Source organism: Leucoraja erinacea, chromosome 3 (genome assembly GCF_028641065.1).
Source record: "Leucoraja erinacea ecotype New England chromosome 3, Leri_hhj_1, whole genome shotgun sequence".
Classification (NCBI taxonomy): domain Eukaryota; kingdom Metazoa; phylum Chordata; class Chondrichthyes; order Rajiformes; family Rajidae; genus Leucoraja; species Leucoraja erinaceus.
The window spans coordinates 25601062-25627212 of NC_073379.1; the positions used below are offsets into that span (position 1 = coordinate 25601062).

At 45.9% G+C, this 26151-nt stretch overlaps 1 protein-coding gene across 2 annotated transcripts in view; it reads right to left on the bottom strand.

Annotated features, from left to right (window-relative positions):
* Positions 1 to 26151, bottom strand: part of galntl6 (polypeptide N-acetylgalactosaminyltransferase like 6) — a 799191-nt gene that overhangs the window by 25882 nt on the left and 747158 nt on the right. For both annotated transcript variants that reach the window (XM_055632320.1, XM_055632321.1), the window contains 2 exons: positions 21765 to 21986; positions 6435 to 6551 (listed from right to left, as the gene is read on the bottom strand). In XM_055632320.1, the coding sequence (XP_055488295.1) occupies positions 6435 to 6551; positions 21765 to 21986 (339 nt within the window). The remainder of the gene's footprint in view (positions 1 to 6434; positions 6552 to 21764; positions 21987 to 26151) is intronic.

Below are 26151 nucleotides of genomic sequence, written 5' to 3' on the forward strand. Positions count from 1 at the left end.
ATTTATTAGCTGCTGTGAATATAATTCAACAATGATTCTGTCCAATAATTCTGGAAGTCTATTTGGCAAGGGATGAATTCTTTCCCCAGGCTATTTGGAACGCCATCAATTCAGATAATGGAAGTGCTGTACAAGCTACAGAATTACAATTAGTGATCAGGGAAGCAGTTTCACCAAGGGCTGAGGTGGTTAAACAGAAGCCAGATTTTAAATTGAGCTGCTATAATATTGGCAGACTGTTTGGCCGGTTGCATTGTGACCTCATGGGGTTGGGACATCTCCTCGGATGCATTGGACGTCTGTGTTGATTATGCTGGGTTGTTTGCTGCTTGACAGGGCACGATGAGTTTGAGTCTGAGTTTAGTTTATTGTCACGTGTACCGAGGTACAGTGAAAGCTTCTTGTTGTGTGCCATCCAGTCAGCGGAAAGATAATACATGATTGCAATCGATCCACAGTGTACAGATGCATGATAAAGGGAATATCGTGAATAACGTTTAGTGCAAGATGAAGCCAGTAAAGTCTGATCAAAGATAGTCCAAGGGTCTCCAATGAGGTAGATAGTGGCTCTGGACCCCTCTCTAATTGTTGGTAGGATGGTTCAGTTGCCTGTTAACAGCTGGGAAGAAACTGTCCCTGAATCTGGAGGTGTGTGTTTTCGCACTTCTACATCTTCAGTTCAATGGGGAGTGGGGAGAAGGAGGAGTGACCAGGGTGCGCTTTATCCTTGATTATGAGTGGTGTGTCACAGGCATTGGTGCTGGGCCATCAGTTTATATACAGCTCATTTAAATGGCATGTATGTAGCCAGTGAAGGCAAGTTTGCCTGCTCCATCACGGTTACTGACCTCCCCACTATTTAAGGGATCCTCAAGAGTCACTGCCTCAAAAAGGCAGTCAGCATCATCAGAGACCCACACCACACTGGCCTCACTTTCATTTCACTCCTGCCATCGGGAAGAAGGTACAGGAGCCTGAATACTGTAATTTCCAGGTTCAGGAACAGCTTCTCCCCTACAACCATCAGGCTATTGAATACTACAACCTTCAAATAAGTTCCAAACTACATAGACTTGGGGGAATTGTGTTTGTCTTTGCACTATATATATGGTGTGTGGAGTGGATGGGTAACATGGAACTAGTGTGAACAGGTGATCGATGGCCAGTGAGAACTTGGTGGGCCGAAGGGCCTGTTTTCATGCTGTATCTTTCAAGCAATTCAATCAATGGAGATGCTGGGGTAAGTTGGTGTTCCCACATCTCAAAAATGTGTGGGGTTTTTAGGTTAATTGCCTGCTGTAAAATTGCCCCTAGTGTGTAGGAAGTAGATATGAAAGTGGGATAACATAGAACTAGTGTGAATAGGTGATTGATGGTCATCGACTCGATGGATTTAAGGGCCTGTATCCATGCTGTATCTCTAAACTAGTCTAAACTAAACTAACTAAATTAAACTAAATTAAATTAAATTAACTAAATTAAACTGAACCACAGATAGACACAGAGTACTGGAGTAACTCAGCGGGTCAGGCAGCATCTTTAGAGAAAAAGGATGGGTAACGTTTCGGTTCAGGACCCTTCTTGAGACTGAATGTAGGGGGTGGGGAGAAGGGAGTGAAGAGCTGGAGCCGGGAAAAGATCAGGACCATCATTGTCTGAGAAAGGTAGGCATGAAGTGAGGCCACCCAAAATGCTTCACGGCCTATGTGGTGCAGTGTAAATAATGAAGTCATGTGGAAACTGCAGCATTAAGCTAGCATTCAGCAACCTACCACAATTAGCACATGACCACGGCCAAATAACCTGTGTTAGTGAAAGCACTTGAGAGTAAATATTGGCACAACACCAGGGGAACCTCCCCAATCCTCCTTCATACTTGACTGTCTGCTCTGAAGTTTGTAAAATTAAATTAAATATATGCATTTCTTCAGCAAGCTTTGCATGTGTTGTCCATCAATTGCCCCCTGACTAAGGTCATAAGGCAACATAATCTTTTCACTGTACAATAACAAACTAAACTAAATTACAACTGGTACTGCTTTCATACTAGGCATTCCTTGACCCTAGAGTTTCCAGATATATAGAGCCATAGAGCATGGAAACAGGCCCTTCGGCTCAACTTGCTCACGCTGACCAACATGCCCCATCTACACTAGTCCCTTCTGCACGCGCATTCAAACCTATCCTTTCCATGTACGTGTCCAAACGTCTCTTAAACTTTATGATGGTGCCCGCATATCTCAGGGATCTGGACTCCAAGGAGAAACCCTGGCCCCTGCCCTCCCCATCAAACTGAATTTGGCTGGGCCACCATTGCTGGTTATGCCCTTGGATGCCTATGGAGACAGATATCACAGCAAGAGCATGGGAACTGATAAAAAAGGGCTTGTGGTCCTTAGACAATTTTTTAACATGCACTTTCTTTATTAGCTGTAACATTGTTAAGTTTAGTGATACAGCATGAAAACAGGCCTTTCAGCTCACCGAGTCTGCGCCGAATAATAATCATCTGTACACTAGTTCTAACCTACACCCTTGGGACAATTAACAGTAGGCAATTAACATACAAACCTGCATGTCTTTGGAGTGTGAGAGCATTCAAACCAGAGCACCTGGACACCTCAAATCTCACGGGCGGGCGAACGTACAAGGTAAGTCTCCATACCAGACAGCACCCATAGTTTAAAGTTCTCGCCGCGCAGCAGCCAGAAGCACCGCAGACCGCAGGGCCGGCAGTTGAAGCTCCCCTCCAGGGGTAGGTCTCTCTGCGCGCGGGCCGGCGGTGGACCAGCAACCCCTACTGCTGTGCCACTGGAGCCAGCCCCAGCTATGCTGCACTCTCCGTTGCCTTTGGTTTCCCGGTTTTGCAAAGGCCGACCTGTTGTTAGGCCACGCGAACTGGAAAAAGTCGCCTGGTTTGATAAAAACAGACTTTAAGACATACTAAAAAAAATAAAAAAAGTTGAAAAAACTATGCCAGAGGATAAACTATCTTGTAGTGGAAGAGTCTGGGAGCAGAGGGCAAACCCTCTGAAGAAAAGAGCATAACTTCAGAATGGAGATGAGGAGGAATTTCTTTAGCCAGATGGTGGTGAATCTGTGGAATTCACTACTACAAACAGCTGTGGAGGCCAAGACATTGGGTGTTTTTTAAACAAAGATTCATCGTTTCTTCATTTTATTCTCAAAGGTTATGTTGAGAAGGCAGGAGAATGGGGTTGGGGAAAAAATAGATCAGCCGTGATCGAATGGCGGAGCAAACTCGATGGAACAAATGGCCTAATTCTTCTCCTTTGCCTTATGGTACTCCTGTACACTTGACAATAATAAACCAATTGGACTTTGGAATTGCCTTTCTAAAACCGTCCTTCCTTAAAATGTTCTTTCAGCCACATTTCTTTTCGCAAACGTTTGATCACCTCAGCAACAGATTTTAGTTAGCAGCACTTTTGGAAAGATAATGTTAAGCCGGAAAGGGTACAGAGAAGATTTACGAGGCTGCTGTCAGGGCTCAAGGCCAGAGATGTGGGGACATGTAGGCTATAACTTTATTCCTCGGAGCACAGGAGGATGAGTGGTGATCTTATGGAGGTATATATAATCATGAGTGGAATAAACAGGGTGAATGCATAGAGCAGAGGGGGAATCAAGAACTGAGAGACGTTGGTATAAGGTGAGAAGGGAAAGATTCAATTGGAAGATGAAATTGGCAATATTTTACACAGAGAGTGGTGGGTATATGGAAGGAGCTCCTAGATGAGGTAGTTCAGTTAGGTACTATAACAACATTGAAGAGATATTTGGATAGGTACATTGATAGAAAAGATTGGAGGGATACGGGTCAAACGTGGGCAGGAGGGACTGGCATAGATGGGGAACCTGGGTCGGCATGCACAGGTTGGGTTGAAGGGTCTGTTTCCGTGCTGTATGACTCTATGACATCATGTTCCTGGAACATCTTCAATAGTCAAGAGAGTTTTATAGTCCTGTGTCCCAGATAGGACAATGAAATTCTTACTTCCTGCAGCACAACAGAATATGTAACCATAATACAAAATGGGAGATAAAGTTCAGTGTGTCTATATATGGTCTATAGACCATATATACACAATAAATAAACAGATAAAATGCAATAGTAATTGTAGATTGGTTATTTCCCACTAGCCAATTGTAGTGCTTGTTAGTAGTTGCTCCGCTCAATATGCGTTTTATATTAGCAAGAGTTTGCCTACGCCATTCAGTATGAGTAGCTGCTAGGAACTGTTACATCCTGCAGACTGATTCTGTAAGCACATTTAATAAACATGTGTTGTATCCTGATATGTGTTTGACACGTCTCAATACATGGTGTCAGAAGTGGGATTGAGTTTGAGCTGAATGTCTTTGGCACGGTCTAGTACTTTCTTCAGATTAGCATCATGTTCAGCCAGGTCGTGTCCATAGACAAGAATGTCATCAACAATGATGGTGTATGGGTACTCAGCAAACAGTCGTTCCATTAGTTGTTTTGCGCTTCGGACGGCTCGTTCGGTGAATCCGTTGGACTGCAGGAACTCAGGGCTGCTGGTAATATGTTGAAAGTCCCATCGTTTTGCAAAGTTTTTGAAAGACTGGCTGGTGAACTTCTGCCGTTGTTGGACAGAAGACGTGCAGAGGAGCTGTGCACGGAGAAGTGGTGCTGCAACTTCTCGATGACGAACCAGCCTGAATAAGAATCAACAAGAACCAGATAGTGTTTCCCATGCCATTCAAATATATTGGAGGCTAACGTGGACCACGGGAGAGGAGGACCCGGATGCGGCAGTAAGGGCTGCTTCTGCTGGTGTGGCATCAGCTTTTGCAGATGGCGCAGACTTCAGTTTTGTCATGATGTACTTGGTCATACCAGGCCAATAAAACATGCCTTGTGCCAATTGTAGGGTTGCCTCCACGCCGGGGTGGCCTCTGTGGACAACATCGAAGTACACGTCCCGGAGGACAGCTGGAACAACTGCCTTGTGGCCCTTAGCTATAATCCCGTCCTGTAACACTAGTTTGTCGCGAACCAGGAAGTATGGGCGGATTGTGAGCGGGGTGTTGTGTTGCCAGCCACGCCGGATGACTACGGACAGCAATTGTAAAGTCACGTCAGCAGCCGTGTGTTCTGCCAGGCTGCTCAAACAATCAGTATGAACGTACGATACCTTCATTACTGAGAACTGTTCAGAGGCCTGTTGTTCGCTGGTTTTGCGTGGGGCTCTTGATCGGGTGTCAGCTATGTGTATGTCCTTGCCTTTCTTATAGACAATGTTCAAATCAAACCGCTGCAGCTGCATCATCATTCGTGTAGGCGGGCTGGGGCAACGTGAATGGGTTTATTCAAAATAGTGACCAGTGGCTGGTGATCAGTTTCTATAGTCACAGACTTCCCAAAAGTCCTTGAATTTTGTGCAGGCGAAAACCACAGCGAGCAATTCTTTTTCGATCTGGGCGTAACGTTGTTCAGTGTCAGTTAGTGTGTGAGAGGCATAAGAAACAGGCTTACAGTCGCCATCTGTAGAGGTTTGCAGGTAAGCAGCGCCGAGCCCCTACTGGGACGCATCGCAGGTGAGCGCCACTGGCAGCTCCAAAGCAAAGTAGGCGAGATTAGGTGCGCTAGCCAGCTGCAACTTTCCACATATTACCAGCAGCCCTGAGTTCCTGCAGGGGGGCAGATATGAGGTTGGGAATAAATTTCCCCAGGTAGTTGACCATTCCAAGGAATCTTTGTAGACTCGCAACATCAGTAGGAACCGGCATCTTGTTGATAGCTGCACCTTTTTGATGGGTCTGGTCTGAGACCATCACTTGTGAAAACATGTCCGACGTAGGTAACTTCCGGGACTCGAAACTTGCACTTTGGTGCGTGGCTTGCCTATCTCACCACCTCCCCGCCACGTCGGGCCCCCGGTCACATCTCCCGTTCACTCCCTGGTATCTTCTCCGGTGAAAGGAGGTGAAGCAGATTTGTACCGCACACGTGCCGGACAGGTTAGCAGGCCACCCATTAGACACTGTGATTTTGTGTAACTATATAAACTTCCCCATATGTGTTATTAACATTCCGCTACCTAGATAGCTTAGCCACCATGTTCCTATGTACCAATGCTTTCTATTGTTTCTACAAGGAAAGATATATATTGGTTATTTCCTACTAGCCAATTATAGTGCTTGTTAGTAGTTGCTCCGCCCAATATGCGTTTTATATTAGCAAGATTTTGCCTACGCCATTCAATATGAGTAGCTGCTATGAACTGCTATGTCCTGCAGACTGATTCTGTAAGCACATTTAATAAACATGTGTTGTATCCTGATATGTGTTTGACTCGACTCATTACAGTAATTGTCATGTTAAAGGTGCAAGATATATTTCAGGTTGCTGCTAATGATGCTGACAGCCCATAACTTGGTGGTACCTGCTCGTGTGACCACGTGCGTTCAGAACCATCCTTGATGCAGATGTCCAGCCTTAGGTCTGCTCCTGTCGCCCCGTGCTTACTGTCCACACATCGGTTGGTGGCCGCGTTCCGGATCTGCAACACACAAGGCCAGTATCTTCCTTATTTCAGCATGAACACTGTCCACATTTATCAGCCAGCAACCTACTGTGTCCGAACCGTATTGGCTACACGTAAGATTTAGTGCACTTTAGTTTATTGTCAGGTGTACCGAGGAACAGTGAAAAGCTTCTGTTGTGTGCTAACCAGTCGGCAGAAAGACAATACATGATTACCACTTAGTCTGAAAAAGGGTCTCGACCCGAAACTTCATCTTATTCCTTCTTCCAGAGATCTTAAGGGCTGAGACAGGCCAGCATGCAGGAAGTCTGTCTTCCATGATGTTAATCAAATCCAGGACAAGGGGCACAAAGGGATAAGGGGGCATATGGAATGAGATGCCAGAGGAGGTAGTTTCAGGCAGAGAGTGGTAATAACTCTGGAAAAAATACATTTAGAGAGGGTACATGGATAGGAAGGTTTTGATCATGGGTTTTTCCGGGGGCTAGTTGTGGCCCTTGTGGCCAAGGGGAAAAATGTACGGGGTATGCAATTGGCCTCTGTAAATTACTGAGTGTGGAGGATCAAATGCCATGATCATATTGAATGGCGGTGCAGGCTCGAAGGGCCGAGTGGCCTAAGTTGGCACCTAATTTCTATATATCTATGTTTATGACTCTATTCTTCTGACTCCAGAGATGCTGTTTGTCCCCTGAGTTACTCCAGCATTTTGTGTCTATCTCCATGATTCCCTCAAGTCTGACTTTACACAAATGGTGGTAGGTATATGGAACGAGCTGCCAGAGGAGGTAGTTGAGGCAGGTATGATAATAACATTTAAAAAATACATTTAGAGAGGTACATGGATAGGAAGGTTTTGATCGTGGGTTTCCTCCGGGTGCTCCAGTTTTCTCCACTGGATGGAAGAGGGTCAATGTGGCAGCAACGAGGAAACAGCTTCTTTCGGTGTAGGTCACCTTCTGAACAACGACTGGTGACTGAATCACCACCACCCACCCCCCCCCCCCCTGTTGAACACCCTCACCACAGATGTTTTAACAAATCGTGCTATGGCTCTGCAAGGGAGATTCTAACTGCACACAGTGTCTCTGTACTGTACACTGACAATGGATGGAAAATTGAATCTCAATCTGAATCTGAATCTGAACTGACATCCAGGGGCGTCACAGTGGCACAGCGATAGTGTTGCTGCCTCACAACACCAGAGACCCAGATTTGATCCTGGCTACAGGTGCTGTCTGTACTGAGTTGGCTTTTGTAAATTATCCCTAGTGTGTAGGATAGTACTAGTGTACGGAGAGATCGCTGGTCGGCGTGGACTTGGTGGGATGAAAGATCTATTTCCCCGGCGCTCTGGTTTCCTCCCACATCCAAAACATGGACAGGCTTGTACTGTCAGTTAATTGCCTTCAGTAAATATTGTAAATTGTCCCTCGTGTGTAGGATAGTGCCTGTGTACGGGGTGATCGCTAGCTGGCGCAGACTTGGTGGACCGAAGGACATGTTTCCGCGTTATTTCTCAAAAGCCTAGAGTAAATACTAGTGATCAAGCCTCTGAAGATGGATTTGAATCCACAAGATAGACACCAAGTGCTGGAATAACTCAGCGGGTCAGGCAGCATCGCTGGAGAAAAAGGATAGGTGACGTTTCGGGTCAGGACGCTTCGTCAGACTGAAAGTAGAGGGGAGGGAACTGGAGGTAGGAAAAGGCCAGAAAAAGGCAGGGGTTGGCTTTGTTGAATCCACAACCTGTTGCCGAGCCGGCTACTACTTGAGCAACATATCTGGTTTTGTTTGAAAGGGTCGCTGCATTTGTGAACCTTCCCTTGGTAATTAATTGTCACTGTCAGTGTCAAGAGTGTCAATTTCCTCCCCCATATGCTGCCTCCCTCCCTCAGCAAGCTCGATGCATTGTGCCTCTTGCAGATAAGGAAAAGCCCGGCTTTAAATATGATACATCTCCCGACGCAACATTTTTGACAGCTGTCTTAACTTATCACTTCTCCCACTTCATCTTCAGCAGGTGCTTTGGTCTGATGTACCATTTGCTCCCTGAACAGCAGGAGACGTGGCTTCACAGAGCAAAAAGCCTGTCATTGTCTCTACGCATTTGACATTAAGGGCAGTTTTAATCAAGTGCATTGGCCATCGCGTTTCATCTGAGACTTGGCCATTAATAAAAAGAGCACAAAGGCTTCCTCAGCTAATGGAGTAGTTAATCTAGCAGAGAAGGAGATGGTTACCCAGCAAAAGAGCTCCAACAGGGAGATCGCTAGTGCCAAGACATCTGGAATGAAACAATAGACTAGAACAGTGGCTGCGGGAATAACATGTAATTAAAGGACTACAGGGATCCCAGAAGGAGAAAAATCTATCAGATTAATAAGGGATGTGAGCATACAAAATGTTAATTCTACAACTGAGAACCAAAAACAGGCAATCACAAAGTGAAGTTAAAAGTGGAAATAAAAAGACAAATGGAATTGGGCCAAAGGAGCAGATGTTTCTTTGTGTTATATTAGGAACAAAGGAAGTAGTGTACCTGAGTGAAACCTCTCCTGAAACCCTTCCATGCATACATTCAAATGTGAGAAGAATTTCCTCTGTATTTACCAGTTACGAACATCGTCCAACACTCCTCCACAGCCTGAACTGCTGGGTTTAGTTCAGTTTAGAGATACAGTGTGGAAACAGGGTCTTCGGCCCACCTATTCCATGCTGACCAACGATCGATCACCCATACACTCGTTCTATCCTACACACTGGGGACAATTTACAGAAGCCAATTAACCTACGCCTTTCAGGTCTCTGGTGTTTCGGGTCAGACCCTTCTTCAGACCTTAAGCATCACCTATTCTTTTTCTCCAGAGATGCTGCCTGACCTGCTGAGCTACTCCAGCATTTTGCATCCATCTTCGGTATAACCCAGCAAACCATCTTTCCACACAGGCTTGTAGGTTAATTGTCTTCTGTAAATTGTCCCTAGTGTGTAGAATAGAAGAAATGTATGTGTGATCGCTGGTCGGCGTGAACTCAGTGGGTTAAAGGGCTACTGTTTCCATGCTGTATCTCTAAAACTAAAAACTAAACCAAAAACATTGCGGGCTGAAGGGTCAGTTCCTGTGCTGTGCTGATTAGACTTTAGTGGGAGCAGGGAAAGGATTATCGAGTTGGCACAGCCCATAATCTCTGGTAAACCAAACTCATTATCTGCTCCTCACTGACATTTAATGATATTTTGCTGTTTTCTTCACAGAATATAGTCTTCCTAAGACCGAGAAGATTTACAAATCATACAGCACAGAATGAGGCCATTTGGCCCGTCACCTGTTCCAGCCCTTTTGCAGAGTCATGGTGTCATCGACTGATACAGTGTAGAAACAGGCCCTTCGGCTCAACTTGCACACACCGGCCATGTCCCAGCTACACTAGTCCCACCTGCCTGCATTTGGTCCATATCCCTCCTAACCTGTCCTGTCCACTTACCTATCTAACTGCTTCTTAAGCATTGGGATAGTCCCAGCCTCAACTACCTCATCTGGCAGCTTGTTCCGTACACCCACCACACTTTGTATGAAAACGTTACCCCTCAGATTCTTAGTAAATCTTTTCCCCATCACCTTAAACCAACTGTATGTCTTCTTGATGTAAATAATTACTGAATTTGATCCACCCTTTCAAGCACTGCTTTCCAAATGCATTTAAGGACTGGTTGGGCAAGGAAAATAAGGTCACTCTGATATATTCTAATGAAGAAAGACAAGAAATGCTCAAGTGGAGCATAAACAAATGGCAGCGTTGATGAGGAAGGGTTTTGGCCTGAAATGTCACCCATTCCTTCTATCCAGAGATGCTGCCTGTCCCGCTGAGTTACTCCAGCATTTTATGTCTATCTTTGGCAGCATGGATTTGTTGGGCTATATAATATATTTTATCTAACATGTTATAAGGTTTAATAATATAACATACGAGTATGATGTTATATAAGTATACGGACATACATTGGCACAATGTAGCCCCATGTTACAACAGTTTGGGAAACAGAAATTTGACCTTATGGAGTTCATTACTCACTGCTAAAAATTTGTGCTATGGATTAAAAAATTCACTGTTACAAAATTCATGTGAAAAATAGAAACGTAGCATGTATACAGAGAGTTGCTGCCTTACACCACCAAAGACCCGGGTTCGATCCTGACCTTATCCCAGTGACCATGGGTGCTCCGGTTTCCTCCCACATTCCAAAGACGTACAGGTTTGTAGGTTAATTGTCTACTGTAAATTGTCACTAGTGTGTAGGATAGAAACAGAGTGTGGGTGATCACTGGTCGGCGCAGATATGGTGGACTGAAGGATCTGTTTCCACGCTGTCTCTAAACTCTAAACCAAACCAGTTTACCAAGGGCAACAACTGCAGGCTGCAGCTTCACGGTGGAAGTCACTTAAGGGATTTGCTTTGAAAGCTGACAAGGCAATCGTTTCTATAGATCCTTGTACAACAATACCTCATCAAACAATATTCTCTCAAAGATCAATATTCTCTCCTTATCAACGGCCCCTTTGTCTCCTTGTTTCCTTGTTGTCTCCTTTTCATCTCCAACCCTTGTCCACTCTTCTGCCAATCAAACTCCCCTTCACCCTGTGTCCACCTATCGCTCGCCAGGCGTTGTCCAGCCCCATCTATTTTCCAGCTTTCTCTCCTCCGCCATAATCAGTCTGAAGAAGAGTCTCGACCTGAAACGTCGCCAGTCCATACTCTCCAGAGATGCTACCTGACCTGCTGAGTTCCTCCAGCACTTTGTGTCCTATGCAATATAACATCCGTTCCTCATTAATTAAAACAGGAACCTTTCTCTTCAGCCTACATTACACTTAGAATTCCTTTGCCTTTTAATCTGTTAGTCAGAGGGTGGTGAATCAGTGGGATTCATTGCCATGGACAGTTGTGGAGGCCAAGTCATTGGGTACTTTTAAGGCACAGGCTGACAGATTCTTGATTGGTGCGGGTGTCAGGGGTTTCGGGAAGAAGGCAGGAGAATGGGGTTGAGAGGGAAAGATAGATCAGCCTTGATTGAATGGCGGAGTAGACTTGACAGTCCGCATGGCCTAATTCTGCTCTTATAACTTATGAACATAGACATATCCTATATGCCTTATCCACATGTTTTTTTTTCCCCAAGGGCTTCAGTTTTCTTCCCACATCCCCAAAACACATGGGTCCTTTTCTCCAGAGATGCTGCCTGTCCCACTGAGTTACTCCAGCATTTTGTGTCTATCTTGAGTTATTTGGCCATTGAAAACTCCCCCGGTGTGCTGTTGAGTGGTAGAATCTCCGAAAAGTTGAAGGGAAGTGGGGAAAATGAGTTACATTGAGAATTCAGTGAGGAAATTGCCTTATGATTCCATAAGTTCGTAAGTGATAGGAGCAGAATTAGGCCATTTGGCCCATCAAGTCTATGCCGCCATTCAATCATGGCTGATCGATCTCTCCCTCCTCACCCATTGATCTGTGCTTTCTCCCCAAAACCCCTGTCACCAGTATTAATCAAAGTCAGTGTAAGAGAGAACTGCAGATGCTGGTTTAAATCGAAGGTAGATACAAAATGCTGGAGTAACTGCGGGACAGGCAGCATCCCTGGAGAGAAGGAATGGGTGACGTTTCGGGTCGAGACCCTTCCTCAGACCCATCTGAAAAATGATCTCGACCCACATCCTGGGATGTCAGGACTTTCATATGAAGAAAGACTGGATAGACTCGGCTTGTACTCGCTAGAATTTAGAAGATTGAGGGGGGATCTTATAGAAACTTACAAAATTCTTAGGGGGTTGGACAGGCTAGATGCAGGAAGATTGTTCCCGATGTTGGGGAAGTCCAGGACAAGGGGTCACAGTTGAAGGATAAAGGGGAAATCCTTTGGGACCGAGATGAGAAAACATTTTTCACGCGGAGAGTGGTGAGTCTCTGGAACTCTCTGCTACAGAAGGTAGTTGAGGCCAGTTCATTGGCTATATTTAAGAGGGAGTTAGATGTGGCCCTTGTGGCTAAAGGGATCGGGGGTATGGAGAGAAGGCAGGTACAGGATACTGAGTTGGATGATCAGCCATGATCATATTGAATGGTGGTGCAGGCTCGAAGGGCCTAATGGCCTACTCCTGCACCTATTTTCTATGTTTCTATGTCCCGAAACGTCACCCTTCCTTCTCTCCAGAGACGCTGCCTGTCCCGCTGAGTTACTCCAACATTTTGTGTCTACCTTATTAAAGTCAGTTTAGACTTGATGGGCCGAATTGCCTTCCTTCTGTGCTGAAAGAAACTTTACATAGATGTTACCGCACAGAAAGAGGCCATTCACCCGTACTAGACTATTCTGCTGCTTAAGCTCTACATGGGTCTGATTACTGTTCACAAACCTCCTTGCCTTTGACCCTTGTCCATCAATGCACCATGCTCTTCACTGCAATCACTTCTGGTGATCAACACACAAAGTGGTGGAGGAACTCAGCGGGTCATACAGTAAATGATCAGTTATTCTAGGTACAACTAGATCATGGTAGTGCAAAAAAAAAGTATGTAAATCATTTCTGATCTCATTATGGTTACAGTCAAAATATAAGGCCTTACTTTCTTCTATATTGAAGCTAATTTGCTAATTTAGTTTAGTTTAGTTTCAGAAATGCAGTGTGGAAACAGGTCATTCTCTCACCGAGTCCGTGCCGACACTAATCACCTGTAAATTAGTTCTATCCTAGATACTAGGGACAATTTACAAACCTGCACCTCTTGGAATGTGGGAGGAAACCAGAGCAACTGGTGAAAACCCACGCGGTCACAGGAAGAACGTACAAACTCCGTACAGACAGCACCCATGGTCGGGATCGAACCCAGGTCTCTGGTGTTGCATGGCTAGAGTGTGAAATAGAGAAGTGTGAAAACGCACACCTCCAGATTCAGGGCCTGTTTCTTCCCAGCTGTTATCAGGCAACTGAACCATCATATCACCAACTAGAGAGTGATCCTGACCTCCCATCTACCTCACTGGCAACCCTCAGACTGTCTTTAATCGGACTTTACTGGACTTAATCTTGCACCAAACATTATTCCCTTCATCATGCAATTGTACCCTGTGGATGACTTGATTGTAATCATGTATTGTCTTTCTGCTGACTGGTTAGCACGCAACAAAGGCTTTTCACTGTACCTTGGTAGGCCAGGCAATAAACTAAACTAAATTAAAGGCAGCAACTCCACCCTAATATGTTAATTCTGTAAGTTGATTGAATTTTCCCTGATTCCCACGATCTATTCTTGTACTTGCTGAAACATGACCCAGTTAAGCATTGTCTGTGAATGTTGAAATTGTACTTGTCATTCCTGGGTGTAAACTGTTCATGCAAGTTCATACAGAGAAATGTGAGGCATTTCATTTTGGGAAGACTAACATGGGCAGGACTTACACAGTGAATGGGAGGGCTCTGGGGGTGTTGTAGAGCAGAGGGATCTAGGAGTGCAGGTGCATGGTTTGGATCCTTGAAAGTGGCACCAGATAGGGTGGGCAAAAAGGCACACCAGTCGGAGTATTGAGTTTAGAGGTTGGGGAGCCATGTAAGACATATAAGTTATATAAGACATTTGTGAGGCTGCATTTTGAGTATTGTGTTCAGTTCTGGGCAACATATTATAGGAAAAATTTTGTCAAGCTGAAAAGGGTGCAGAGATTTACGAGGATGTTGCCAGGACTTGATGGCCTGAGCAAAAGGAAGAGGTTGAGCAGGCTAGTACCAGAGGACATGATATAAGGTGAGGGGGAGAAAGATTTAATAGGAACCCAAGGGATGTCTTTTTCACACAAAGGGTGGTGGAATTATCTGCCATTGAGGTAGTTGAGGCAAGGACCATCGCAATGTTTAAGAATCATTTTGACAGGTACATAGGTAGTCAGGTTTAGAAGGACAGGTTCTGGTGCTGTAATGCAGCAACTCTACTGCTGTGCCACTTTGTCACCATAGTTCCCATCTCTAAAGAGAACGTCTTTAATGTTCAAGGATGACTTTTCACCAAATGACAGGCAATTGGCCTAGACTGGATAGGGGCATCTTGGTCGACATGGGAGAGTTGGGCTGAATGTTTCCATTAATAAAAGACACAAAGTGCTGGAGTCACTCAGCGGGTCAGGCAGCATCTCTAGAGAACATGGACAGATGTGTTTTGGGATGGGACCATTCTTCAAACTGATTGTAGAGGGCAAAGATCCTATAGCGGAGCATGATAGACTGCTCCTTCTAAATGCAATGGGCTGACGTGTACTATGTAACATAATAATAATAATATCTTTTATTGTCATTGTACGTCAGTGCAACGAGATTTAGTATGCAGCTCCAACCGATGATAAAGAAAAGTAAAATAAATAAATAAGCTGTGTGTCGTGACCATCCGAGGGAGACAGTCCAGGGGGGTGGGGGGCACTCAGCAGGGCCGGTTCAGAGCCGTTATAGCTCTTGGAATAAAGCTGTTTCTGAGTCTGGAGGTACGGGCGTAGAAGGCCTTGTAACATCTGCCGGAGGGAAGTAGTTCAAACAGTCCGTTACAGGGGTGTGATGAATCTTTATAGATGCTGACGGCCTTCCTGAGGCACTGTGTATTGTAGATGCCCTCCAAGGCTGGTAGCTCTGTCCCAATGATCCTCTGCGCTCTGTGGACGACGCGCTGAAGAGCTCTCCTCTCCGCCTCCGTGCAGCTGAGATACCACACAGAGATGCCATATGTTAATATGCTCTCTGTGGTGCAGCGGTAAATAGTTGTCAACAGCTGTTGGGGCAGACCAGTCTTTTTTAATGTCCTCAGGAAGAACAGTCATTGCTGTGCCTTCTTGACCAGCGCAGCGGTTTTGGTGGACCATGTGAGGTCCTCTGAAATGTGAGTGCCCAGAAACTTAAAGCTGGACACTCTCTCCACACTTTCCCCGTAAATGGAGATTGGGGCGTATTCTCCATTATGGGACCTCCTGAAGTCAATAATCAGCTCCTTGGTCTTGGAGGTGTTTAGTGACAAGTTGTTACGTGTGCACCAGTCCGCCAGGTTCTGCACCTCCGCTCTGTATTTTGTTTCATCACCGTTGGTGATCAGCCCAATCACTGTTGTGTCGTCTGCAAACTTCACGATGGTGTTGGTGTTGAACGCAGGAACACAGTCGTGAGTGAAGAGGGAGTTGAGCATGGGGCTTAGTACACAGCCCTGTGGTGTGCCGGTGCTCAGAGTGATAGTGGAGGACAGGTGCGGGCCCAGTCTCACTGCATGCGGTCACTCCGTCAGAAAGTTCAGGATCCAATCGCATATCGGCGAGCTGAGGCCTAGCTGGTGGAGTTTGGTGGTGAGCTTGGTGGGGATGACCGTATTGAATGCAGAGCTATAGTCAATGAAGAGCATCCTCATGTACGTGCCCTGTCTGTCCAGGTGAGTCAGGACAGTGTGAAGAGCCAGCGAGATGGCATCCTCTGTTGATCTATTTGCTCTGTATGCAAATTGATGAGAGTCCAGTGAGGCAGGGATGCTGGATTTGATGTGGGAGAGGACTAGCCTTTCGAAGCACTTCATTGGGATTGGAGTTAGGGCAACCGGGCGGTAGTCGTTCAGATTGGTGACTTTGGACTTTTTCGGCACCGGCACTATGGTGGCTGTTTTCAGGCACTTGGGGACCGTTGCCAGAGATAGAGATAGATTGAAGATTCTCGTGAATACCTCCGCCAGCTGTACAGCACAGTCCTTTAGTACCGTTCCCTGGACTCCTAACGGAGCGGAATGTGGGCCATTTTTTCATCCATTTCAGTAACCCGACCCAACACCACCCGACCCGACCCGCAGTGTAATCAACGTTGCGGGGGAACAGTTTGTGTTAATAAATTATAATTCTGAAAATGAGGAGAAGATTTTTACTAAAGATCTTTTATTTTTACGAGGATGTTTCCGTAACCGGCTTCCGTCTCCGCACTAGTATCTTTGCTCCGCTATGGGATCTTTGGTGCGGAGATGGAAGCCGGTTACGGAAATGGGACCGAAAATTACCCATGAATCTGCCCACTAAGTCTTTTTCATCGAGTGATCTATCTTGTTTGCTATAGGATCTTTGGTTGAGGGGGTGAGGGTGGTGGGGGCTGGAATAAAGTGAGAAAAGAGGAGGAACAGGACAAAGCCTGATGAGTGATGTGGATACAGGTAAGGGGAGTTTATTGATGGGCAGATGGTTGGACAAAGGCCAGAGATAAAAAGATAAAATGTGTGAGACAAGGATAGAAATTGTGATAGAAATTGTGAAGCCAGAGGAAGGAATATAGGTGGACGAGGCGTTAATTGCCGTAGATTGGAGAATTCAATGTTCAAACCGTTAGGTTGCAAAGACCTTTAGGCTATAACCATTGGGCCTGTTTCCATGCTTGGCTCGATGCCTTGGGAGGTGATTGACAGATAGTCCTGTGCGGAGTTTGCATGCTCTCTATGTGACCGTGTCCGGCGGTTCTGCCGGTGCTCCGGTTACCTCCCACATCACAAAAATCTGCAGGTTTGCAGGTTAATTGGTCTCTGTAAACTGCTCCTATTGCGTTGGAAAAATGGGATAGTATAGAACTAGTGTGAACGGGTGATTGATGATCAGCGTGGACCCAGTGGGCCGAAGGGGCCCATATCCATGATGTGTCTCTAAACTAAACTACAGTATCAATCTACCTTAGATCCCAAAGATGTACAGATTTGTAGGTTAATTGGCTTCTGTAAATTGTAAATTAACCCTAATTTGTAGGATAGTGCTAGTGGAACGGGGTGCTCGCTGGTCAGTGCAGCTTCGGCGTTCCGAAGGGTCTGTTTTCACACTGTGTCTCTAAAGTCTGAAGTCTAAAGGAAAGGTCCACCTGCAGAGGGAGCAGGCATCGTTGCGGACAGCATTACCCCTTGTAGTGCAGCTGAAGTGCTGCAGGGGGCAGCACAGACCAAGAAGGGACTGACTATAGAGCAATCACCATCTGCAGATATTCAGTGGTATTACAGGTAAGGTTGACTAAAGCAGATAGACACAAAATGCTGGAGCAGCATCTCTGGATAGAAGGAATGGGTAAAGTTTCAGGTCGAGACCTACAGTTCCTTCCTACACATACCTTGACTTCCTAACCAGTCTGAAGGAGGGTCTCGACCCGAAACGTCACCCATTCCTTCTCTCCAGAGATGCTGCCTGTCCCGCTGAGTTACTCCAACTTTTTGTGTTCAGCACCAGTATCCCGTTGTGCATGTTAACATAAGAACATTGTAAAAGCAGGAGTAAACTGCTTGGACCCTCAGCCTGGTCTGACCATTCAAATTTAATATTAAAACATTTAAAAGTAATTTACACAGGTACATGAATAGCAAAGGTTTAAACCATAAGACCATATGACATAGGAGCAGAATGAGGCCATTTGGCCCATCGAGTCTGCTTCACCATTCGATCATGGCTGATCTATTATTCCTTCACAACCCCATTCTCCTGCCTTCTCCCTGTAACCTTAGACGCTGTTACAATCCAAGAGGGATATGGGCCAAATGCGGGCAGGTGGGACTAGCGTGGAAGTTGTATCTTGGTCGGCATTTTACAGCCCCACCCGGGTGCACACCTATTTTTTCCCCACTAAACCGCCCCTTTCTTCAGTCTGTAGTTAGGCCTCGTCCCGAAATATCACCTGTCCATGGTCTCCAGAGATGCTGCCTGACTTGCTGAGTTACTCCAGCACTTTGAGTCCTTAAGGGTGAGAGAGAGTTAGGGAGAGGGGAACAGTGAGCTTGGTGCAGGACAATTCAGGTCCTTAACTGCACAGGGCATGTTCCACCCACATCTACATCTCTAATCCCACCTCGACAGCGGAATGCCACTGACCACTTATTGCACTGCCTGCACTTGTTTTCCTAAGTATGTTTTGTCTGTTTTTTTATGCAGTCTTTTTCTTTTCTCTAGTCCTAGACTCTCCCACTAGTGGGAAAATCCTCTCCACATCCACTCTATCCAAGCGTTTCACTATTCTGTACATTTCAAAGAGCCCCCCCCACCCCCCACCCCCCCCATTCAACTAAACTCCAGCGAGTTCAGGCCCAGTGCCGACATACGCTCATCATAGGTTAACCTACTCATTCCTGGGATCGTTCTTGTACACCTCCTTCTCTAACCTCTTCAGCTCCAGCACATCTTTCCTCAAATATGGTTCCCAAAATTGCTCACAATATTCCAAATGCGGCCTTATTAGCGCCTTATAGAGCCTCAGCATTCCATCTTTGTTTTTGTATACAAGCCCTCTTTGCTTTCTTTACTCCCGATTTGACTTGCAGATTAACGTTTTGGAAATCCTGCACCAGTACTCCCAACGTTTTGTTTTCTTCTGGCCCGTTTTTACAGTTTATTTAGTTGTGTATGTGTGGGGGGGGTGGGTGTAATATGTTTTTTGACTCTTCCTTCGGGGGGGGGATGTGACCTTTCTTGCCGTATCCGTGTCCGTCTACACTGAGGCCTATCGCGGAGCTGGCGGCCTCCAACTGGGACCGACCTCGAGGCTCTGGAGGCAGAGCCAGGACTTACCGTGCGACCTGTGGTTGCGGTGCGACCCAACTTCCGACCCGACTTTGGAGCCTCAGAGGCTCGGCCGCGGGCCAGTTGACTACATCGTCGGGAGCTCACAGGTTGGTGACCTGTTTTTTCTAGAGCTCCCGCAACTACAGCTGTGTCCGCTGGACTGGAGGGCAGCAGCTTCGGCAGCTTCGACCGCCCGCGGAATTTGAACCGGCCCGTTTGCGGAGCTCGTATTCAGCCGCGGGACTTGAACACCATCACCCGGCTGGGTCGCAACACCGGAGGCTTGGATTGCCTCAGCGCAGAGGTAGAGCAAGGAAGGGAAGAGACAATGACTTTGGGACTTTAAATTGTGTAGAGTGTTTGTTTTGTTATTTATTCTATGTTATGACTGCAGGCTAAACCATTCCGTTGCACTGAAAAGTGCAATGACAATAAAATTGAATCCAATCCAATCCAATGCTGGTATCTGCCCTTTGATACCGTGGACTCTCATCTTCCTTAGCAGCCTCATGTGTGGCAGTCCATCTAGTCCAGGTGACATCCACCTTCAGCCCTTTCAGCTTCCCGAGCACCTTCTCCCTGGTAACAGCCACTCCTCTAACTTCCAACCACTGATTCTCTTGAATTTCAGACACGTTGCTGGTGTCTTCCACTGTGAAGACTGATGCAAAAACGGTTTTAAACTACCATTTCTTTATTTCCCATTATCACTTCTCCTGCATCATTCTCCAGTGGCCCAACTTCCACTCTTGCCTCTTTTTTACTCTTTATAGAACTGAAGAAACTCTTGCTATTCTCTTTTATATTATAAGCTAACCTACCTTTGTATTTCATCTTTTCTCCCCATATTGCTTTTTTTAGTTACCTTCTGTTGTTCTTTAAAAGCTTCCAATTCGTCTGGCTTCCCACTAATCTTTGCTACGTTATACACCTTCTCTTTTAGTTTTATACTATCCTTAACTTCCCTTGTCAGCCACAGTTGACTCTTTCTCACCCTGGAATCTATCTTCATCTTTGGAATGAAAAGATCCTGATTATTCCCCGAAATTCCTGCCATTGCTGTTCCACTGTCACCCCATGCTAGGACCCCTTTCCAGCCAACTTTGACCAGCTCCTCCCTCATGCCTCTGTAGTCCCCTTTGCTCAACTGCAATAACGACACATCGATTTCACCTTCTCCCTCTCAAATTGCAGATTAAAACTTATCATGTTGTGGTCGCTACCTCCAAATGGTTCATTTACCTTGAGTTCCCTTATCAACTCCATACAGCCAGCACCCATAGTTAGGATCGAACTGGGGTCTTTGGCACTGTAAAGCAACGACTCTACAGCTGCGCCACCATGCTGACCCAAGAGGTAAGAGAAGCGTTGTGATGTTAATAGGGGTGACCGTTTTACAGAACAGGAATCGAGGAAACTAAGTCCATTCTCAACTACTGCAGCGGCCGTACCACTTTGAAGTGAGCTGTCAGCATTAGTTGCTTCCTATTTTAATAGCACAATGGAAACATAATTTGGTCTTTAGTTCTCCAACTATTGACTGGCAGACTATTTTGCTCTTGACGTTGCCTTATCGAACAGCTTGCTGATATCAGTGTACTTACCGAGATAAATAAACCTCAAACCACCAGAAAATTTCCACTGACCTTCTGTAATTTGATTCACACTGATCAGTGTCAGTCATGATTCACTAGCCGGGCTCTAACCTCTCAGTCACAATGTCTGCGAGTCCAAGCAACGTTTCAAAGGCTCAAACGTAAAATCAAACCTGTCACATCAATAATGTGTTGCTGTGCGTCTGTAGAGATACAGCATGGAAACAGGCTCCTTAGCCCACCGAGACCGCGGTCACCCCGTACATCTTCTAGATTAGTACCGGTGTTAGAGGTTATGGGGAGAAGGCAGGAGAATGGGGTTAGGAGGGAGAGGTCGATCAGCCATGATTGAATGGCGGAGTAGACTTGAAAGGTCGAATGGCTAATTCTCTTCTCCTATCACTTATGACCACTTATGATACATTAGTTCTATCCTGCACACACTAGGAAGAATTTACATTTTACAGAAGCCAATTAACCTACAAACCTGCATGTCTTTAGACTTTACATTAGACTTTAGTGATACAGGCCCAACAAGTCCACGCCACCCATCGATCACCCCATAATCTAGCACTATCCTACACACACTAGGGAGAATTTACAATTTACAGAAGCCAATTAGCCTATAAACCTGTACGTCTTTGAAGTGTGGGAGGAAACTGGAGCACCCGGAGAAAACCCATGCGGTCACAGGGAGAACATACAAACTCTGTACAGACAGCACCCGTACTCAGTATTGAATCTCTGCTCGCTGTGCCACTGTGCTACCAGTTTTGGGAAGGAAATAACTAGGATGGGTTAGATTACTAGGAAGTCAGTCCGAAGAAGGGTCCAGACCTGAAACCTCACCTATCCATGTTCTCCAGAGATATTGCCTGTCCTGCTGAGTTTGTGTCCTTTTGTGTATCAACCAGCATTTGAGGTTCCTTGTTTCTACAAGGGGTAACTAGTACTGCCTTGCCAACGATGCCCATATTTTACTTCTGAGTGTAAAGAAAAGCCATGAAATGGTAGCAGGATGCCAACGGGCCAACGCGCCAACTCCTACTCACTTCTCCCCAAGCGGCTGGTGAGGGTTCCACAGGCGGGTAGTACTTGGGCAGGTCCCAGGCCACCTCCGTCATGAACCACTTGAAGTCCTTGCACTTGAGATGCTTCCGCAGGACCTTCTGCGCGGTGATGTCGCCGGTGGAGAGGTGCCGATACTCAGGCCTCCGGTGGTAGATGAACTCAGCGTATTCATCCATCCACGTTTCCGCCACTCGCTTCAGGTTCTGGAGGAAAGGGAGAGAAATCCCGTTACCAACCGGGCGTCTTCACGCTACAAGGGAACGGCATGGCACTGTGACTGGCCCTTCGGCCCACAACGTCCATGCTCACTCTGGTGCCAATGTTTAGAGACACAACATGGAAGCAGGCCCTTCAGCCAACAACATCTGTGCTGAACATGGTGCCAATGTTTAGCGTTTAGTTTAGTTTAGTTTAGAGATACAGCATGGAAACGGGCACTTCGGCCCACAATGTCTGTGCCAAACACAGTGTCGATGTTTAGAGTTTACCCACTAGGGGCAATTTTACAAAGGCCCAATCAACCTGGGAGTGCGCACGTCTTTGGGATGTGGTGAGAATCCGGAGCACCCGGACGAAACCCACGTGGTCGCAGGGAGGCCGTGCAAACCCCACACAGACAGCACCCAAAGTCAGGATTGAACTCGGGTCTCTAGCACTGTGAGGCAGCAGCTGCGCCACTGTGCCGCCCTGTGTCCTCAAGTGTGGACTGCCTCGACTTGTGAAAACGCTGCCCACTTGGGGTAGGAAACTTTTCAGCACATGTTCTCTGTGCTGGCTCTTTGACACAACTACCCCCTCCCTAAACCGCCTCACTGGGATACTGGAAATCCATCCTCGCCCAATTCACAGTCCACTACCAAAAGATACGAGACTGATAAAGCTTTGCACTGATGGAACTTACGTGAGGAAACAAATAAATAAACAAACATAATATAGGACAGTTAACAGGGGACATGGGTTTAAGGTGAGGGGAGATGTAATAGGAACCTGAGGGGTAACTTTTGTGCACAAAGGTTGGTGGGTGTATGGAACGAGCTGCCAGAGGAGGTAGTTAAGGCAGGTACTATCTCAAAGTTTAAGAAACATTTAGAAAATGGAACAAGCTACCGGAGGAGGAAGGTACAATTATAACATTTGAGAGACATTTGGACAGGTACATGGGTAGGATATGTTTAGAGGGATGTGGGCCAAGCACAGGGTTCTATTTTTATAATCTATACATTTTAAATTTGCATAATATTATGAGATGCTTTGATGGGGTAGACTGTCAGAACCTTTTCCCCTGTGTGGAAATGTGAAAGGTTACAGGGCATAGCTTTAAGGTGAAAGGAGCAAAGTTTAAAGGAGATATGTGGAGCATGGATTTTGATACAGAGAGTGATGGGGGCCAGGAACACGCTACCACTGTGGGCCGAAAGTCTGTTTCCGTGCTGTACTGCTCCATGTTCGATGTTCAATGGGTTGTCCCTTCAGGGCAACTCACAGATGTCACAACAGCCTCATGGCGAGAGGTGCTGCCCTGATAAGTTAATGATCATTGATTAATAGTCCATGGTTTCTTTATTGTCACTTGTACCAGGCACAGTGAAATACATAGGAAGGAACTGCAGATGATGGTTTAAACCAAAGATAGCCACAAAATGCTGGAGTAACTCAGCGGGACAGGCAGCATCTCTGGAGAGAAGGAATGGGTGATGTTTCGGGTCGAGACCCTTCTTTGGACTGAAGTACATGTTTGCCTACACCATACTTTTCTTTACCGAAGGTCAGTTGGCATCTGCACCTCATTCATGCTCATCCACACCAGTTCCTGCCGACATAGACATACAAAATACAAAGAACAAACTGCTGGAAGAACTCCACGAGTCATCTGTGGAGAGAAATGGACAGACAATATTTGAGGGTGGGACTCTTCTTCCGACTGAAGAAAGGCCCCGGCCCGCAACAAGTGGCACAGTTGCACGGCAGTATAGTTGCTGCCTGTGATCCAAGTTCAATCTTGACCATGGTTAGTGTCTGTATGGAGTTTGTACGTTCTTCCTATGACTGCGTGGGCTGTCTCCGGGTGCTCCTGTTTTCTCCCGCACTCCAAAGACCTGCAGATTAATTGGCTTCTGTAAATTGTCCCTAGTGTGTTGGATAGACCTCGTGTATGGGGTGATCGCTGGTTGGTGCGGACTCGGTGGGCCCGAAGGACCAATTTTCACACTGTATCTCTAAAGTCTAAAGCAATGTCACCCATCCATTTCCTCTACAGATGCTATCTGACCCATTGAGTTCTTCCAGCACATTGTCCTTTGCTCAAGATTCCAGCATCTGTAGTTTCTTGTGTCTTTAGACAAGCAAAATAAATGTGCAACTCTTTTACCAAGGATGGTGGTGGCATTAATACTCCCACACAACTAAAGAAAGTCAAAGTCTATAAGTTGTGCTGAATAATTTACACCTAATTACAATCTGTTTAAACCTTAATGTAAGACAGCTGTTCTCTTACCCAGTACAAGTCTCAGTGAAAGGCTTTGCCCTTGTCCAGCATTTGCACTCACTGCAGTCTGTGTTAGCAAAGTGGGAGTCAGGCTGGTAGACCCATGAGTGCAAACGGTGCGTGGCAATGAGCAACATGATTCCTTGTCTGCGAATAATGAATGCGGGTAGCTCCATCCAACACCACAAGAAATTGCAGAGAAGCGTGGACGCAGCCCACACCATTACTCAAACCAACCTCCCTTCCATGGACTCCGCCTACACTTCACACTGCCTCGGCAAGACCACCATCATAATCAAGGACGAGTCTAACCCTTGGCACTCCCTCTTCTCCCCTCTCCCATCAGGCAAGGGGTACAGAAGTGTGAAAACACACAACTCCAGATGCAGTTTTTTCCCCAGTTGTTATCAGGCAACCGAATCATCCTATCACCAACTAGAGAGCAGTCCTGACCTACCATCTATCTCATTGGAGACCCTCGGACTATCTTTCTTCTTCTTCTTGCATATGGCGTGCACAGCCTAAAGTTGTAGGATAACTTGTTCTATTTGATCTTATTTGATTGTGCACGCCAAGTTGATTGCATTCGTTGAAGCAGGGCGAACCACGTGAAGGTTGCAATCTCCCACCTCGGACTATCTTTAATCGGACCTTACTGGACTTCATCTTGCACTAACTGTTATTCCCTTTATCCTGTATCTGTACACTGCGGACAGCACGATTGTAATCATGCATAGTCTTTCTGCTGACTGGATAGGATACAAACAAAAGCTTTGCACTGCACATCAGTACACGTGACAGTAAAGTAAACTAAACCAAACTGAAGCTCAGCCAACGGCAGCTAATCCCTCCTGGAATTCACCATGTGGACCTGTGTAGTTTCCGTACTTCTACTCCTCCAGTTACAGTTTTAGTAAAGGTGATGTATCGTCCTCCAGTGGTCTGCCTGGGAAACAGTGTCTTTAAAGCTGTTTGCTATTATTAAGATAAATATTGTTCAGCTATCTCTGGCGGTTCCACCCACCAGCTGGACTCAAGCCCATAAAGTTGAGCAAACATGCCAAAGTCTAATGAGGGATTGCTCCATTGTCAAAGGATATCGTCATTTTGATGAAGCTCAGAAATGAAGCACTGCCCTTTAGTTTAGTTTAGTTTGGTTTGGCTTGAGTTAGTTTAGTTTAGTTTATTTCAGTTTAGTTTAGTTTATCATTATCACATGTAGTACTGTGAAAAGCTTCTTTTTTGCGTTCTATCCAGTCAGTGCCAAGACTATACATGAGTTATGTGGTGCACGGTGACCAGGTACTGGAAAAATATGAATAATAATTAGTGCAAACTCCAGTAAAGTCCAATTAAAGATAGTTTGAAGGTCTCCAATGAGGCAGATGTTAGATCAGGACCGCACTCTAGCTGGTGAGAGGACGGTTTGGTTGCCTGATAACAGCTTCTTCTTCTCAATGGCATTATTCCAAAAAGCAACAGAAGATTAATCCTGGTGCTCTGGTCAGTATTTAGGAGGGGAATTATTGGAGAAGTTTCCTAGAGCATCAAGCATAGAACAGTACAGCTCAGGAACAGGCCCTTCGGCCCACAATGTTTGTGCCAAACATGATGCCAAGCCAATTACTTATCAACCTGGGACAGGATTTACTCGTAATTAGAAAACCATGGATTTATTCGAGATAGTCAGCATGGTTTTATAATGGGGAGGTCCTATCTCACAAATTTGATTGAGGTTTTGAGGAAGATTATTGATGAGGGTCTCCCAGAGAGTTGTGAATCTGTGGAATTCTCCGCCTCAGAAGGCAGTGGAGGCCAATTCTCTGGATGCTTTCAAGAGAGAGTTAGATAGAGCTCTTAAAGATAGCGGAGTCAAGGAATAT